The sequence below is a fragment of the Apus apus genome, chromosome 14 (genome assembly GCF_020740795.1).
Source record: "Apus apus isolate bApuApu2 chromosome 14, bApuApu2.pri.cur, whole genome shotgun sequence".
In the NCBI taxonomy this organism is placed as follows: Eukaryota; Metazoa; Chordata; class Aves; order Apodiformes; family Apodidae; genus Apus; species Apus apus.
In genome coordinates, this window is record NC_067295.1 from 10,445,282 (window position 1) to 10,464,483 (window position 19,202).

Below are 19,202 nucleotides of genomic sequence, written 5' to 3' on the forward strand. Positions count from 1 at the left end.
ACATCTCTGGCTCTTTGCAGCTCAAGACTCAAACTCTAATTTCTTAATCAATCAGAAATAAACTATTTTCATTAGGTAAAATTCCTTCTTTCCTTTTACAACACTTTGCCTTGGTTTTTACTGCAGTTATCTCTGGATTGTCCAGTGATTCAGACATTTCTTCCTTGGTGTTGTGGCAAGACTTCTGTTTTTCCTCCTCCTACATGAGATCATGTCTTTCTCAGAATTTAAATGCTAGGCTTTTTTTGGGGGATTTTGTTTGGTTTTAAATTTGGATCTTAATAATGCTTAAAATAGCAAAAAGATAACCCAAATTCATTACTAAATTCAGTAACTGACAGTTCATATAAAACAACCCCACCCTTGTATTTAGTTCTACGGTAGGGCTAGGGAAAACACTGGTTTTTATAGAATGTACTGATACCAAAGGTTTCCTGGTGTTGGATATACAGACAGTAAGAAGTTGATTGTCGATGTGTGTGCTTGTGGCTGACAGCACAACAGTTCTGCTTCCTTTATAGCAGGAAAGTACTGACTGAAAGACAGTGATTGAAGAGAAAGGGCCAACAGTGGCTTCTTTTTCTTGGTATTTGCCTTGCAACTCCAAACAAGCCCAGTTAAACCTGCTCCTGCTGTCTCTGAGCTCTGTGGGGCAAATGAATAAAGAAAGAAAGTGAGGAAGTTGAGAGGGACAGAGGAGTAAGCATATGCTGTGGAAAATATTGCAAGGGAAAAACCATAACTAGTCTAAGCTACCAAGAAATAAAGGGGAGAAAGATGAGAAAAAACTATAGTGTAGGTGGACTAATAAGTAACCATGGTAATAGTTCTCTTCAGTCTTCTTGGAAGATGTCAGTTAGGTAGAAAGTGGATGAAAGAATGTGCATTATGATAATGATGGTCTGTCAGAGTAGCAAAAAACCTGCAATTATGGGACACTCTTCCAGTCCAAATTAATGAATATTTTAGAGTTTAAATTATTTCGTGCATAAAAGAAGATATAATTGTTTTCCAGAGTCACTATCTTTGCTTCCTTTTCTCTGTTTTAGCACCTGTTCTGCATTTTCACTTTTCCCCAGTGAATACTGCTTATCCTTTTATCTCTTCTAAGTTTGGCAGCCTAATAATTAAAATAATGAAACTCTTTTTGAGAGTAGGAATGACTACAGGAACTTTTCTTTCAGCCTTTCTTCTTTCTGAAGCTTAGAAAAAAAAAAAAAGGCATTTTCTTTCTTGTAGTATATAAATGAATTATTGAAAGCATTGCAAATGTAATTGATTTGCATCTAGAGAGACTAAAACAGAGCTTCACCTTTTCAATATATATGAAATATGTGGTCCAGATATTTTGTAGGTTTTTAAAAATTCAATTGCAGTTGTTAATTTCATCCTATTTATATAACACTATAAATAACATGAAAACACTTATTTTACAGAACAGTATATTCTAAATTAGCTTGTGGCATTCTGTCTCTTCGTTTTTTCCTTCCTTTTCCCTTTTTTCCCCTCTTTTTCTTTTAATTCAGCTGGTGATGTGGCTGGTTTTGCCACCTGAATCATCAGCTCTTTTTTGTTAGGATACAAAAATACTTAGGAATACTGTATGTGAATGGTTAAAACTGCAAGAATTGAAAATGGAAATCTGTTGGCAAGGCCAGATGAAGTAGGTAGAGGTCAAGTAACTGAGAAGGTGCTACAGTCTTTGCTTCCTAATCTATTTTGCACAGGTTTGATTAATGTAAAAAATTCTGGGATAGTACAGTGTGCTTATTTGAGCAATGAGTGAGCACCTTATGAAAATTGTTAGGTGTAGTTCTTTATTCGCTTAGTACTTCTTTTTAAGGAAAGACACATTTGATGGAAACACAAACCCCAACACTGTCTTTAGCAAATTAATATTATAGGCATTGGAAGGTTAGTTTACAAGGATTAATTTTTTTATTTGCTGAGGCTAATCAATACTCTTAGAAGACAGACATTATAGCATCCTATTGCACAGGAGGAAATTCTCTAATTACTTGCTTGTAGACAAGTTGTATTGTTACATCTTGTCTGTTCTGTGAAAAAAATTTCTTAATTTTATCTGTTTTATCAAATTTACATATTGTGTGAGCAAGGAACAAAATCCTTTTTGGCTCTGAGGCCTACCACACAGTGCTAACTAAACAGCTTTTTCAGAAATTGCTGTAGCATTGACTTCTAATGTCAAGTGAGTGCCCAAAACATTTAGAAAATTCAAGTGAAAAGCCTTAAATGAAATGAGGACATCACTGTGCGTACAGTTAGTATAAAATTGTTAGTGTCATCAGCAATGCATATATTAGGACTATATTTAGGCTGCAGATTGGAAGGTTTCTAAGTGAGGACCGCAGTGAATTGCCTTGTACCGTAAATTGTTCTAATATAAAGATTGATAAGCTCCTGCCTGAGTGTATAACCATGCAGAACTCTCTAAGACACAGTATTAAATTGTGAAACAAATCAGTATGGTGCTATCTCAGGTGGGATTTAAAATGAGATTGGATTCCAGTTTGTTCGCACCACATTTTTCATACGTTAATCTGAGCTTCAAAGTTACCAGCTGCCTGCAGGTTACTGGAAGGAAAGAAACTAAACAGGAAGGAAATTTTCTTTCCACCTTGAAACATTATTTCTTTCCTGGATTTGTATTGCTTTTTAATTTTACTGTTCTGTGAGGAACTGGAGACTGGCAAGTGTTAGAAACAGGATACAGGGTGGAATGAGTGAAGCATGGGGTTTTCTCAGGTGCTTGCTGGAAATGTCTTCATGCTGTCTGGTTAATAGATTACCAGATTTAGTCAGGAAGGATTTCTTCCCTTCCTCCCTTGCAATCAAATTAGTATTGCATGAGAATTGTTTATTTAACAGATTTCCTGCTATTGCTGGCATGTTGAGTATTGGTGATACTCTTGACCTCTACTGCTCTCCTGCGGTGACATGTTAGACTGAAAGATTCTATTGTTGGATTACTTTTTCTGTTGTGTTTTTTTTTAAAAAAAGCTTTAAGTTTTGTTATATGTTGTTTTGAGGTGCTTTATGACCCTTTATCAGTGGCAGTCTTATCAGGTATGTTCCTTGAGTGACAAATAATAAGAAAAACACCGAAGAAAAAAAAAAGTAATATTTCTGTTGTCTTAGTTAATAAAGGATTCACTCTGAATTTAATCACTCTAAATAGACATCCTGTGAGGCTGTGTTAAAAATCTTAACATCATGTATCTGTTTAATGACAGTGGGATAGTTGTATGTGTTACAAGTAAATCAGTACTTATTCTGCAAAATTTTCTTCAGTGTAGCATTTAAATACATGGTAAACCCACTGTAGTAAACACACGCTTAAATACTTTGATAAACCAAGGCCATGATGTGTTAATTTGATTTTGTATGAATCTCTATACAATTAGAGGATACAGTGGCTAACCAAGAGTTCTAAGGAATCTTGCTGTGGCAACTACAAGATTTCTTTAAGGTTTTAGAAAGGGTTAGGACTAAGACTGCTGCTGCCAAAAGTAGGTGTATGCTCATTCATCCCTACCCTGCTTACTGCCAGCCTTTTCCTTGTGTTTGCACTAGTAATTATGCAGCCCTGCAATGAGCAGGATCAGTGAAACAGGTATTACTGAAGACTTGTTTATTTCAACAGTGTTAGTGTTCAGCCACCATGACCTGATAGGCTGCATCTTTGCCACTGATGATGCAAGAGAAGCAGCTGGGGTTGGAGAGGGGAAAAGACCATTGTCTTTTCACCAGTAATCCTGTCTTAGATCATATTCAGTTATGAAACCACACTCTGAAACCACTCTCTGTTTTGTTGCCATGCTGGAGGTTTCTTCTTTCCCTGCACAGAGCATCCAGCAAAACATGCATGTACCTCAGCCTTCCAGTGCAAAGTCCTTAATGCAGCAGCTTGGCTGTGGCTGCAGGCAGTCTGACTCACCCCTGCGCAAGCCCCCGCAGAAATCTGGTGTTGCCTGCATAGCAGAGCTGACACGAAGCCACTGCTTACATCCCGCTTTGCAATCAGGCACCTTCCTCAGTGTTTTGAATGACTGTCTAATCTCCTGAGTTGGAGGATCTGTGTGGATATGCTTTTTGTTTGCTGGCTCCACTGTGCCTAGGGAAAGCATGGAAAATGAAGGTAGAACCTTCTTGAGAGGGCTTGGCTGGAAATTGTCATCATTTAAAGCAATGTGCTTCAAATTATCACAAAGCAAGTAGAATCTTGTGTAGAATTTAAACCCAAGTTTTATGAGTCCCTTGATAGAACACTTCTTGGCTGATAGTAGCAGTATTTGAGGGAATGGAAATTATTCTTTAAAAAAACAGAAGACTGTACTAAGCAGAGGAATAATTGCAAATTTTTAAAATGTGCTTATTGTTAATATATTTAAGGTTATGTAAATTGACAGAATATTTGAAATGTAAGCTTCAGTTCATTTAGACTTCCCACCCAAGATTTTTCTCATTTTAAAGATTTAAAGAGAATTGTGAAAAGTCTAGATTTTGGTTTTTTACATATATATATATTTATATATTCATCCCAGCGGACATTCCAGTAATTTGTTTGGAGGCTGGTGTATGTTCTGGCTTGTTTCTAAGCAACGTGTTCCACAGCAATAGGATACAATACAGATTGTCCTGTTTCCTAGTCATTTAAGCTTCTGATGATATTGTTATGCTTTATATTTTTGTTTTAAATGTTCGGTTTAGATGTAGCTATCTTTCCCATCTAGCTTTTCATTTTTTCTACTTTCAGTATGATGATGTTACTTCTGGAAACAGTTACATGTACATTATTACTGGCTTACAGGCAAAAGCTTTAAATCACAGTGGTATAATTTAGAAGATTTGGAGGTCCTGCAGGGTTTCCCTCCAGAATTCTGAAGAGATTATCTGAAATGGCCCTTAGTAATTTTCACTCAGATGCTTTACATCTATCCCGAACATTTCTAAGCTGAAATGAAAGTATGACTGAGTAATTGCTGGAAATGAGTATGCATCAGAGGCTGTCTCACTTTTCTTAATTATTTTGGATATAGTCTTAGGAAAGTCTCCTACGCAATGATGAAAAAAAGAACATTACAAGTATATAAAAATAAGTAAGAGTTAAAATTAAAAAAAAAAAAAATCTTCTTAAAATGATACCCTGGCATATGTGAAAGTTTTGAAGAGCAAATAAAACATATTCCCTCGTGTTTAGTCTGATGTCTGATTTCTTTCACAATTAATTATTTTTGTTTTAAAATTGAGAGTATTTAACATGCTGTATCACCATCTTGAGGCTGATGGGAAGTACCACAATTTTAAATGCATTTTATCTTTAAGATGCTGTTCAGCTTACTTAGAATCACTTCCAACAAATTACAAATCACAGAATCTTAGGGGTTGAAAAGGACCTTGAAAGATCATCTAGTCCAGCCCTCCTGGGCAGATCCTCCAGAGCAGGATCACCCAGAGCACATCACACAGGAACATGTCCTGGTGGGTTTTGAATGTCTCCAGCGAAGGAGACTCCACAGCCTCTCTGGGCAGCCTGTTTCAGGGCTCTGTCACTCTCACAGTAAAGAAGTTTTTTCTGATGTTTATGTGGAACCTCCTATGTTCCAGTTTGCACCCGTTGCCCCTTGTCCTATCACTAGACATCACTGAAAAAAGCCTGGCTCTGTCCTCCTGACACTCGCCCTTAAAATATTTGTAAAGATTGATGAGGTTGCACCTCAGTCTCCTCCAAGCTAAAGAGACCCAGCTCCCTCAGCCTTTCCTCATAAGGGAGATGTTTCACTCCCTTCATCATCTTTGTGGCTCTGCCCTGGACTCTTTCAAGCAGTTCCCTGTCCTTCTTGAACTGAGGGGCCCAGAACTGTACACAATATTCCAGATGTGGCCTCACCAAGGCAGAATAGAGGGGGAGGGAGAATAGAGGGGACGTGCCCTTTAATGAAAGGAACACTGTGTTATCTCATTTCTGACTTTGGACACATATGGAATGAGTAATGCCAGGTGCAAACTAGCTGCCATATTCCATAACCTTCCTGAAATGTGTACCTTGCATATCACCTGATGTTTCTTTGACTTATTACACAGATCATTCAGTTTATTACATGTTTTGTTTTACTCACAGAAGAAATGTTAGTTGAAAAGATTGAACATTTTTGTTTCAATAATTATAAATAGGGTACAACCTATATATAGTTGTGGGAGAAACAATCACAACTCAGGAGAATGCAAAACATGTGTCTCTGGAAAATTAGTGTAAATTATGCTGTTTAGAAAATGCAATATGATCTTTTAAGTCCAAGCAGATGGAATTTGGGAGTGCAGGGGTAACAACTGAAAGAGACACAGAGTGAAGTACTTGATACTTGATTTCTGCAGTTCTGCGACTGTCACCCTGTGCTATGAGGTGATTCCAGAATTCTAATACAAAGCTGATGCTTAGATATAATCCACCTACCACTGGTTAAAAAACTCTCTTCTACTTTACTGTCAGCCAGCTTGTTCACATACTTCTATTAATGTTACAGTCCTGATGCCAAAAAAAATAGTTGCAGGTTACTTCAGATTGAAGTAGAATAGCTAATCTCCTGCAGCAGGGCTTCACTGGAACTAGAAGTTAGAACTGTTAACTGTTGTTAACATCTATTGCTCTGTGTTTCAGCCTCCACATGGTAGAGACCTTGGCTGTGTAAAAGCTGTTTTAAGCCGGCAGAAAGAAATGGAGGCTTGCTGTGGAACAGCGTTAATTTAAAGGAAACAGCCCTGTTTCCAGCACTGTCTGTTTCCATGGCAGCCAGCCTAGCAGCCTGCACTGGAGTTTCTACTGCTCTTGGAAATTTCAAAGGGAGTGTGCAGGAATGTTGGACATTACATTTTCCCATTTTTACTTGCAGTTTTAAAGGCTTTAACAGCTAATAGAATTTCTTGTCATTTGGAAGAACTGTATGCTAATGAGCCCCTTTGTGATGGTTCAGTGTCTGTTTCATCTGTGTGACTGTTAAATGTTAACAACTACTTCCTGTTTCATAGTACCTTCTATAAAGAGATAAAATTTGAATCTGAATTTAAATTAGTCAGATATGTAGTTAACTGTGTCAGATGTGGAAATATTAGTGCTGGAACTGTGCACAGTGTGAGTTCTGTTTTTTTTCAAGACAAGATGCAGTGGTGAAAGCTTGTCAATCAGCATAGATAGCATTGTTTCGGCAGGACAACTATCAATTTATTTTTGGCTTCTTAACATTCCAGTGCTTGTGATTATATGGTACTACTTTGAGACATCTTTCCATAGGATACAAATTATAGATTTTTAACAGAAATCACTTGCTCAACTTTGATAATAGCTGTTTGTTTTAAGTGTTTTAATAATACTTTATTTTCACTTATTCTACCATTCACGCTAAGGAAAACCTGGCAGGACTTCTCTGTTTCTTACCTTTCAAAGGGTCTTACACAACATGTGATGTGTACTTGCTGAAGTGCCTGTTTGTGCCAGCTTTCTTGCATTCAAACCAGGATAGCACTTCAGCAAACTACTGAGGATCTACTTGGTTTGGTTATTCTTAATCTTTATGCCCCTTTAGGGCGTAAAGTACCAAACAGTACTCGCTGTTTGAAAACAGTGGGTTTTAACTTGATTACATTTACTGCTACATAGAAATAAGTTTCAAAATAATAAGGTGCATAGGTGAACAGATAACCTGTCCTTTATCTCTATTCCCTTGCATATAGAAGTGTTGATTCCCTGGTATGGTCACACGGAAGGAAACTGAGAGTGGGAGCACCAGCCTCTGGCGCTCAGTTTTTCAGGTGGTGAAAAATCTCTACCTCCAGTGCAGTCATATGACTTGTTCTGACTGGAGGAGAGTCAGATAACCAGATGTTCTTACTGTGAGGCAGGATTACATTTTTTGGTCTTGTCAGTCAGTATTAACTGAATAAAACACTTGGAAAGTTTGGAATCTCTTAACTTGGTGTTATAGTGTTAATCTTAAAATCATACGCTTACTTGAAAATAAAAAAAAATAATACTCTCCCTTCCCCCTCAGTCAAAACAGGAGTTTAACTGACCTCTTTGTGCATGGCTTTTATTCAGAAGCAGTTCAAAGACACTGTCTTAGAGTTGCAGTGGTGTGAAGGGGGATTCCTGCTAGATAATGTGAAGTGCAAAATATTTGTGCCATCTTTTAGCAACTAGATGTTGCTAACAGTGGCATTAACATAGCCCTTCTTTTGCACATATACTTTAAATATGAGGAACAGTATTACTGACATTAATATTATATTAACATATCTAAACCTTTGTCAGTTCTGGGCCTTTTTTTTGGAGATCATCTTCAATTTTAGATGTTATGTAGGTAACTGCCTGATTTTAAAAGTAAAAGGTGAATCATGGGGCAACAAGCTGAATGGATTTACCCCAATAAGAAAAATCTGTAAAACACAGTATTTGAGTAAGTACCACCCCATGGGGAACAGTTTTGTAGTACCTCATGTCTTTTGAATTCTTCCTTCCCTAGGTTCCACACTGGTTTGTGTGTAAACAGTTCTTTGTAATAAGGACACACTGCTCCCCCTGCCCCCCCAAAAAACCCCAAACAACGAAAAAAAAAAAACCAAAAACAACAAAAAACCCAACAACAACCAACCTCCAACAAAACTCCCAACAAACCAACAACCAACCAACCAGAACACTAGAACAATGTATAATAACTTTGAATAACGCCTCAGTGGTTTTTAGATATTTTTTTTAAACTGTGTCCTACTATCTCATCCATCCCTATTAGATTTACCACTTTATGTGTTACTGACTGTTCTAGAAATCTCTTTCTATATGGATTTCTATATATATGATAAACAAAGTCTGCATTTGATTTAATTACATTAGATTTAACCTGCATTCTATTCTACAGAGTTTCTCAGTAAAATAAATCTGCAGTTCTTTGCCAAAAGTGCACAGCTGCTCTCCATTCTCACATCATTCATTCTCCTCTTTGAAGATAATTTCATCACATTTTCTTTTTTGAAAACTCATTCTTTTGTTTCCATTACTCCCATCATCTGTATCTTTCTGGCTGTTCTTTGAGCTGGTTTTGGTGGGTCCCCATTTTCTTTTGAGCTTTTCATAAACCTCATTCCTATTCCCTTCCTGTAGACCCACTTATGGTTCATCTACAGTATAAAGATACAAGTCTGTCTGTAACTTGTTTCTGCTCAGTTGCAGGGCTCAACCCATCTTAACTACAGTGACAATATACAGGTCACTACAGCTGTAGTATGACCATGTGCACTGACACAGACCTGTAAGCCAGATATCCTCTTTGAGTAGCTGCAGCTATTCAACTCATGTCCAGGTGTTACCATTTCTTCCTTGGAAAGATCTCATCTTTTTACTTTTTGTTGCTGTGGGGGCTAAAAGTGTTTTAGGTCCTTATATCTTTTATTGATATATAAATACTAGCTTTTACCTGATCTGTTTGCTTTGGGAAAGCTTTTCAACCTTTTAACATAATATATTCAGTTTTTATAATTTACAATTGCTTTATATTTAGGAACTTTCTTTTCTTTAATAATGTGTTCAACTGTTTATTTAAACAAAAAATCAGACACCAAAGATTTTTTTTAAATCTTATTAATTTTGAAGTTGTTTGCAAAAGCCAAGATCATCTGTTTTTCATCCAATATTGTTTCTGTTTAGCCTCCTTGTTCTGGTCAAGTCAAAATTATTATCCTTCTTTACCATCTTTCTAATTGTGAGTCATCTCTTTAGTATTTCCCCTGCAGTGCTTCCCTATTAGTCATGCTAGAAACTGTCCTTTATTTACTGTGTAATATAGAAGTTCCTGATATTTAATAAGGAATAACTGCATATATCTTCTGTTCTATATCTTCTGTAGCTCGTGTTTTCAGTCTTCCCACAGTTTGTTTGACTTGTTCAGATACACATGGGACAACTTCAAAATCATCCCTTACTTGCTTTGTGATGTCCAGTGTAGGTTAACAGATGATAATGGGTAAGCAAGTAGTGTTATGAGAGACTATTTGTTAAAAAATGCTAAAGCTTCACATCTGAGCTTATCTGGTTTATGTGCATGTACATTCTTACTGCTTTTCTCTTCCTTCTGCTATAGCCCACTATGTATTCTCTTGTAAGACTATACAGTAATTAGGATATGGGTCAGTTTTTAATATTTGTGCAAAGCTGAAGTCAAATACCTCAGCATAATCATAAATTACATAGTAGGGCTTACCATAATCTACATTTGGAATTAATGTTCATTAAAGAGTTAGTTGAAAACAGCTGGAAAATAAGGGATCAGCTACCTGTATTCTTACCACTGTTCTTGCTGAGTAGATTTATTTTAGGGTCCCTTGTGCCCATTTCCTGGGCAGATATACCTGCCATGACCAAGCAGCATTAATTTTCAAGAACTGACAGAAATCACATTAGCCGCAAACATAAGTAACACATCCACTGGGGCATGTCTTTACGGTGTTGATGCTTCCACAATATGTGGCTGGTGTGAGTGTGATGTCAGAAGGAGGCACAGCCTTTCCTGCTTTCTGACTCATGTCCCATCTGATAGCACAAACAGGGACCTCCAGGAACTGCATTCCCCTTTGGGCACACACGCTGTGTTCTGACACTCCAAAGAGGACTCAAAACAGGACCTTTACACAGAATTTTTGGTCTATTGTTTTTTGAGATTTTTGGTTTGTGGGGTGGTTTTGTGCGGTTTTTTTCTAAGAGGAAGTTTCGCATCTGTATGTACCTCAGGCAGGCTCTCTTTAAAGTATACTTCAGGGGAATCCAAGGGAATACCTGTTAGAAGTGTTGGAGTAGTTACTTAGCTTACTTGTATGGTAAAGTGCAGTCTGAGGCCTTTCTGGTATTTCTTCCTACATACTTGCCAAAGCAAAACAAAAGGAAAATTGGAATTTAAAAAAATGCTAATTCTGATTTACTTACTGTGTCTGATGGTGTATATCAGCTCTGCACTGGACATAACTGATGTTGGAGCAGGTCATTTTTCTTGAATACCTTGATCCTGAAATAAAGGAGCATATGTTTAAAACTGATTTGCAACTAGGTAAAAGGTTTGGTAGACACGTTTGTAGTGTGCTTAGTGTTCCAAGAAAGCCAAATATAAGTATGGTGTACATTTGGCCCAAATACAGCTGTACAGCATGGATGAGATTCCTGCCCAGAGCAGGACACACTTTTCAACCTTTTCCATGGCTTCCTAGTTGTATAATAGGAAGCACAGTTTAGGAAAGAACAGAAGTCAAGTTTTCATCTACTCAAGACCAAAAATATTGGGTCTGAAATACGGTAGTCTTGCCATGCTATTTATAAATTCTCTCTCACATCATTTGGATGGGTTATACATAGTTAAGATTTTTAAAGGGATTGTCTGTTTAGTTTTAAGACTAACCCTGAGCTTTCTTGGTTTTACACCTGCAAACAAGAGAATCCCAAACAAGAATGTATCAAACTTTTTTACTTTCTTGTAAACACCACACCAGTTAGTGAAATTCTCAGTGATCTGTGCTAGTGCAGAAGGAAATTATTAGGAGTAGCTCCATGGATAGAAGCTTAACATCATAACGTTGTATCACAGGCTAAAAATGTATTCCCGTTGAAACGTGCATTTCTTAACATTTTCTGTAGGAACAGGCCACAGCTCTGAAATGTTTGTATTTAAATTCTCAGTGTTTGTGTAACACAAGAAAGCAATGTCCTTGTTTTCAGGACTTGCTATTCTCAATCTTAATGCTTTAGCCAGAGGAGTATCCTTCCTGTGTGGTAGAACAGGAAGTGAGCTGGTTCCTTTTAAATTCTGAAAACAATTAACTTTGTCCTTAGCCTAATTTTTTAGAAATTACATTCATTTTGATGTTTTGTACAATGTATTAGTTTGTTTTGCTTCCTTGTGAAATACAATGGGAACAGAATGTCGTAATCATACATCCATAATAAGCTATCAAGGCAGAATTGAACAATGTAAATACAAAATCCTTAAAGTATTTTTTCTTGACCCAGCCTCTTGACCACCTGTTGTTCAAAACTTGAAGTTACATATTAGAGTTACAGCTATATGTGTAAGAAACTATGAACCACTATGACATTTTATACAGAAACAAGGAGAAAGAAACAACAGAAAAAACATGAAACTACTTTTTTTCTTCTCCCGATCCCCTCCCCCCCCCCTTTTTTTTTTCCTGGGAACATTTACTGAAAAGCTCCAGTCCTTGAAAGTATGAGTCCTTTATGTCTGTGCCCTCCCTCAGGTTTTCTGCAGTATCGGATCTATGATACATTGATTATTCTTACAGTAAAAGTAAGATGAGAACTTTTGTGCATTTTATTATATGTAATGAAACATAAGAAGTTACCTCTCAAACTGTAAACATTTTTTCCAAATTTGACAGTATTTGGTTTATTTGGTCCCTGAAATAACAATAACATATAACTTGTTTAATTTGGGAAACTGCATTTCTGATGTTCGGAGAGAGGATAAGGTCTGTTCCTCATTGTATCACTTTTGGGATATTTATTAGTAAGCCAGGTAAAATCAGGGTTCTCTTCAGTTTTTTGTGTTTCATTGAGATTTATTTAAATGTACAATAAGCTTTTATACCTCTAAGAAAAATCCTTAAGGAAAAAGTCAACCAAACACATACAGTTTTTCTTTTAAAATGCTTTGCAAACATAATTTCTAATTCAGTGTAGTGCAGTCATGTAAGATTGGTTTAAGACATGTAAGAAGGCTATATAATCATTACATGTTGCAGTTTATGGTACAAACTTCTTATACCTCACTATGTTTTTTGAATCTATTATATAAGAGTAGTGTTAAAGGGGGAAAAAAAATATCCTCTGTTTAGATTTATACTTAACATACGTCTCCTGAGGCCTAGCTAACAGGAAAAGGGGATGTATGTGTGAAATAGTGTTCCTTAATCACATGTGAACAAAAATCAGTGAACTGCTGCAAAAAGGGATTGGAAGCAGTTGCTTTAAGCTGTGTTAATAACAGTTGATCCTTAGTGAGAGGTGTCTTCGAGGGTGCTGTCAGGTCTGTCTGAAGTTTCTAAAGTTGAAACACTTGGTATCTTTTCCATGTTGTGGGTTTTTTTATCTTTCTGTACTTTGATAGTATGCTCACATGTGAATGAATGATTGTTTTCTTTTGTCAGTACTTCAGCTGAGACTACAACAAAGACGAACACGAGAGCAGCTGGTGGACCAGGGCATCATGCCACGTAAGACTTACAATCTGCAATCCTCTACTGTATTAATTATGAGATGAATATATAAAATAATGAAGATACATATTTCTGTGAGAATTATTAAAAATAACTATGATTTGAAAAGACTTGTGGGATCACCATATGTGGAGGTGTTTAAAAGAAGTGTAGATGTGGTGCTGAGGGACATGGTTTAGCACTGGACTCAGTAGAGTTAGGTTAGTGGGTGGACTTAATGATCTTAATGGTCTTTTCTAACCAGAATAATTCTGTGATCCTTTTGGTAATGTAAATGAGTGTGAAGTAAATTAATCATGCTTACCTAATGTTTCAGTTAAAATAGCCATTGTGATAAAAATACAAGGATTTACAAACATAGTCTGATTCTCCATTTATGTTCTCTGTTTAAATTATCAATAATCTTATAAAATAAATGGAATTGTATAAATGAGCAGGTATGAATAACAAAGCCAGCAGTATCTAAAGAGCAGGATGGCAAGGGCAGCCAAACAAAACATGAGGACACAGAAGTTGTGACTCATGCACCAACTGATGTGTCTTCTGTGTCAAATCTTGCATGTGGCAGCTGTGATGTTACAGGACAAGAGGCAGGGGATTAGGCTGGGCATCGCACACTGGATCATATGACCTAATGCAGAAGCTTCTGTGCTTAGGCCTTTCTGATTATGAATACATTTCCAAGAATGTGGCTTTGTGGCTTTTTTAGAAAACTGTTTTTGTCTTAGAATGTTTTTTTCCAGTTGCCAGAAGTTCCTGATCAACTTGCCATATCTGGCAAACTATCCAAATTGGTGTAAGAGTTTCGTATTCTATTCCAAAACAAAGATTATATAGTGGTAAAAATTCAATTAATGCTTTTAGATGCTCTTTGGAAGAGTTAAGATGCTGATGATGACCTTATTGTGAAGTGTCTCACTAAGGCAGCAACATCACCAAGTTCATAAATACTGTTGGAGATGTTTATGATTTCAGGATTCTGTAATGCTGAGCTTTTGACTCTTTGGCCTGGCTACCTGCCATCCTTGACAGCCATGCAAAAAGTTACCAGTTCCTCCATAAACCGTTCTTGTCTCTAATCTGTTCTACCACTGGAATTTAATTGCAGATGATAGTATTTTAACAAGCCAATAATGATTGTAAATTTGGGTATTTGTTACACTTGTATGTCTGAACTCACAGCACTTATATTTTGAAAATAAGTAATTGGCATGCTTTATGCAATTACACTTTATTGCTAGAGCCCATTTTCTCCTTTATTGATTTCAGTCTGTTAGAGATGATGCTTGTTTCAGCAGCACCACTTATGAGACCTAAAATCAATTTAGGAATCACAAGAGAGTTCTCCTGAATACAGATATTTAGTGGCCTAGAATTCAACTGCAGTTAACTCTTTCCTTAGTCCCCTTTTGGTGTTCCTCCACTTGGGCTCCCAATGACTATGCTAATTAGCTTGGCCTCAGAATGAGGGGTGCACAGAAAGCTCTGGGAATCCCTAAGTGGACAGTGTGGGGTGAGACTGGGCTCAAGAGAATAGGTCCAACTTGTCAAAAGATTCAAATGTGAAAAGTGATTTTTCTTAAACAAAAACCCCAACCATTGAAAACATACCAAAATTATGTCCAGTTATTATAAACAGCCCAGTGTGCACTGGTGAATTCTACCTTGAAAGCACAATATCTTAAAGCTAATCTCTTCCTGAAGGTTGCTGAGTATGCAGCAGACTTCAATTTGCTTTGATAAAGCATCTTCACTTTCCCAGGTCCATAGCATTGATTATCTTTAGGAACGGAAAGATTTGTTTCTTTTGGAGTGAAACCTGGGAAAAAACTTCTAAGTTGTCAAAAAGCGTTCAACATTTTGTTTTGCAGTATCTTTATCACTGCCAAAAGTGTGGCAAGTAAGATGGATCATGCCTGCTGCCATTTCACTTGCTTTCAACAATCCAATTTAGATTAAGCCCTCCACAATTCGTATTACTTCTAGCTGAATAGTGGTTTTCACTGGTTTTGGCTATTTAGCAGCTAATCATAATTCTGTTTTCTAATCTGAACATTTGGGGCTTCTACACATTTTTTTTAAAAATCAGCACAAATAGTTCTTAAGGAACAGTTCAGTTCTCTCTAGCAACAGCAAGTATTGAGGTACAGACAGTAAATACAGTGGAATAAATGAAACTGTATTTTGGCATTCTGAACCTTACCTCATAAAATTTCTACTGTGGAACAGTTCTGGTAAATAGACCCCAGTGTACTTAGTGAAAAACTTAACTCTTACATGGTAGTATTTGTTAAAATAAAATATTTAAAGTATTCTGTATAGGAGTGTTGCTCATATCTGTTATATAGACGTGAATATAACTAGCATGAGTCAAATGTAAGCCTGGTCAGATGCAAACACAACACTGAGGTGGTGTTAAACACCCATATGCATATCCCAATGAGGATATTTCTTTGGGAAACCACTTCTTGTCAATTTAACTCTTACTCTCCCTTCACAGCTTTGAAAAGTCCAGCTGCATTCCATGAGCAGATCAAGAGCCTGGAGCGAGCCAGGGTAAACCACTTTGTGTAAACTTGTTATTAACATCTGAAAATGGATAGTCAGTTGTATGTGATACTAAATTCTCTGAGTACATGAAAAAATTATTACCATTACAGTAATAACATCTGCTTTTATCTTTGAAGAATCAGTTTAAATAAAATATTGGTGTCAAATCTGAGAACAACTTTCTTAATCTATCATAGATCAAGGTGGGGAGGATAAACTAATGGTCATAATGTAATATATTGCTAACCCCATTAAGTACAGGATACTTGGGTAAATTTCTGTAGCAAGTCTACACTGTGGTGATTTTGTGTGGTGGTATGGGGTCAAATCCAGTAACATTCTCAACTTGTGTGAGGAAGATGGAGATTAATTGGCACTGTTTAACTGACAGAAAACCAGAACAAAACAAAACAAACCCCTACTGGCAATGTTCTAACAGCAATGTCTATTTATCTGAATGCAACTGCAAATATTCATGGATTCAACATCAGTGTTCTATCAAACTCCTTGGAGTGATCTAGTAGTTAATGCCATTGTCTCATTTCTTTAAAGACTGAAAATTTTTTGAAGCACAAGATTCGCAGCAGGCCAGACCGGTCTGAGCTGGTCAGAATGCACATCCTTGAAGGTATGTTCCCAGCTGTATGTACCTTTTGTGCTGCTATTAGAAAGAACTTCTATTGTGCACTTGGTTTTCTAACTTAATTAGGCTTCAATAGGAATTATTTCTAAATATTTTTATACTCTGTTTCTCTACCTCTACAGTGTCTGTTATAATCTGTATAATAAGAGATGCATCTATGGCAGTGAAGGTATTCTCAACTATGTATTTGTTTGCATAGCATATTGTCTTTATTCTGTAATGGTAATTACACCACGGTGCATGTATATGTAGTGCATATATTGCTTCCATTCCTACTCATACCCTAAAGGAACCTGACAGCATTCTACTTCTCCCCCCGCCCCCCCCCAACCAAACTTCAATAAACTTTACTTTTACCCTGCCTTGTTATTTCCCCTTGTTGCTCAGGTCATTTGGAACAATAGTCTTCTCATGAATGGGGTTGTTTTAATGTTTCTCCATCTTATCAAATACAGAAATCACCAAATAACCATAATCCAAGTCAATTTATGTAGCCATTAGGTTTCAAAATGTGCATTTGGATATTAAATGCAGATATCTCCATATTGATAGATCACATCCATATTGACAGACTATATCCATATTTTCATTGAAATACAATTTTGAGGATTCATATTTGTGCTAGAAGGTAAGGTACCTTTTTAAAGCTAAACATTTAACAATGTTTGTCAAGAGAGAACACAAAAATTGATGGATTACTTAAACCTTTACCATAGCTCACACTGGTTAATCATGAGAGCAGCAAAATCTGTCTTCAGATTATAATTAGCATTTGTTATTTTATATTACCTGCTTTGTTGCTGGACACTGTGCAAATGTTTACCAAAAGCATTATTTCTATTAAAAACATACTATATTTCTAGAAAAACATGATCATAGGGATGAGCAGCATCTACTCATATAATCTTATTTTTGCTTATTAATTGGCGAGTTTTCAGAACAATACTTGCCTGCTTTTGATAAAAGAGTTGTTGCAAACACAGCTCAATGGTTTTTGTCATGAAAATGGAGAAACAACAGAACAGAATATTTAAATAATTGTATCTTTTTAGAGACCTTTGCAGAGCCCTCACTGCAAGCCACTCAGATGAAACTGAAGAGAGCTCGGCTGGCAGATGATCTGAATGAGAAGATTGCTCAGAGGCCTGGGCCTATGGAACTGGTAGAAAAAAATATTCTTCCTGTAGACTCCAGTGTTAAAGAAGCTATCATAGGTAAGAAGGAGTCCCACAGCTTCTGTTGTCTCCATGGCATTGTGGAAAATAACAATTTAACTCTGGAGGGTAAAGTTCCTTAGACAAAAAAAAATGTTCAAAGTTTATTACCCGTTTCAGCTTCTGAGTCCTGAACTCTGTCATCATTTAATTAAAGTTAATCCTATTTTTATTTGAAACTGTTAGAATGATATAGATGGAGTATAACACTGTCTTTGAAAAGACTTGTTTCTTAATAAAAATTATTACAAAATAATCAAACATGTGGCCATTACTTGATCTCTCATGGGTGTCTGTGTGCACTCCACAAATGTTAAACGTACCTTTTAATCTGTTATTGTAACAACTCCTGCTATACAATTTGATTTATCAATCCCTTGAACATGATATAATATGGCTGTCATTATATTGAAAACACAATAAATCCTTAGGTACCATATGTTTAGACTGTGCTGAAAACTGATAATTTCCTAGCAATGAGCTAATTCTGCCACTAACATCTTATTTTAAATTGTGTAACTAAAAAAAAAATGTTTTGCCTGTTTCTTTGTAAACATTCTAGCAGTGGGACAAGACAATTATCCTCAAGCATTGGATGATTATTCATTTGATGAAGACAGCAGTGATGCTTTATCACCAGACCAGCCAGCCAGCCAAGAATCCCAGGGTTCAGCAGCTTCCCCTGGTGAGCCAAAAACAAGTGACTCACCATCACCAGTAACACCAAACGCTACTACAACAACACAGGTACCATTTTTAAATATTGAAACAAAATCTTCACAATATGATTTTTAGTCTGGCACTATAGCCAGGGGGCATAGTTACATATGGAATTAACAAATTTGCTGTGATTGTCTGCGACTGCATTTTCTGTTTGGGGGTGTATAGACTATAAACCTGGTTTAGCTGTTGGCAATGCTTAAATTCCCAGAGACTGTTGTAAAGCCATAAATTCACTGAAATTCATTATGGCCCGTAGAAGACCTACAGCTTTCCCAGAAGTTGTTTAAAAGGTCACATCCATGGTTTACTCCAGCTGTTATTGATTACTTTGTCTGTGCTCATTCTGAGCAAGGTCTTGAACTCATTTAGAGTTAAAACTTAGCTGAAACAACATCAGCTGACATCAGTTCCATTATCTCCAGAGAAGTCCATAAGAAACAAGGTTTCCCACATAATTTAAATGCTCTCTCCTCTAGTCTTAAAATACTACCTAATTAATTTACTGTTTAAGAAATGCAAGTAACCTGTATTTTTATTTCTCTATGAGGTTTTTAGTATTTCCTTGCATTACTTATAAAGAAATGAAAATAATTAAGTCTGCCATGGCAGATAAAATATTGCCTTTATTGTAGAACATTTAAATATTTGAGGAGTTAAAGAAAAAATAATTTAATGAAAACACTTGGACTGTTTTAATAAGAGTTTCAAAAATTAAGTTTTGTAAGAGAATTCTTTTACAACAATTGTGGTTTGAAATGGACAGTAACATCTACTACCCTATCTTT

General features: G+C 36.4%; 1 protein-coding gene and 1 long non-coding RNA gene across 12 annotated transcripts in view; one reads left to right on the top strand and one right to left on the bottom strand.

The window, feature by feature from the left end:
- MRTFB (myocardin related transcription factor B) overlaps positions 1-19,202 on the top strand; it is a 77,018-nt gene that overhangs the window by 34,264 nt on the left and 23,552 nt on the right. For all 11 annotated transcript variants that reach the window (XR_007890897.1, XR_007890896.1, XM_051632411.1 and 8 more), the window contains 5 exons: positions 13,219-13,284; positions 15,788-15,843; positions 16,390-16,465; positions 17,533-17,694; positions 18,257-18,441. Coding sequence is in view for 9 of the 11 variants with exons in the window: in XM_051632411.1 (XP_051488371.1) it covers positions 13,219-13,284; positions 15,788-15,843; positions 16,390-16,465; positions 17,533-17,694; positions 18,257-18,441 (545 nt within the window). In the remaining 2 variants the exon portion in view is untranslated. The remainder of the gene's footprint in view (positions 1-13,218; positions 13,285-15,787; positions 15,844-16,389; positions 16,466-17,532; positions 17,695-18,256; positions 18,442-19,202) is intronic.
- The window catches only part of LOC127390598 (uncharacterized), a 70,099-nt gene that overhangs the window by 22,187 nt on the left and 28,710 nt on the right, over positions 1-19,202 (bottom strand). The window contains exon 3 of the long non-coding RNA XR_007890899.1: positions 10,988-11,066. This is a non-coding gene — a long non-coding RNA (uncharacterized LOC127390598). The remainder of the gene's footprint in view (positions 1-10,987; positions 11,067-19,202) is intronic.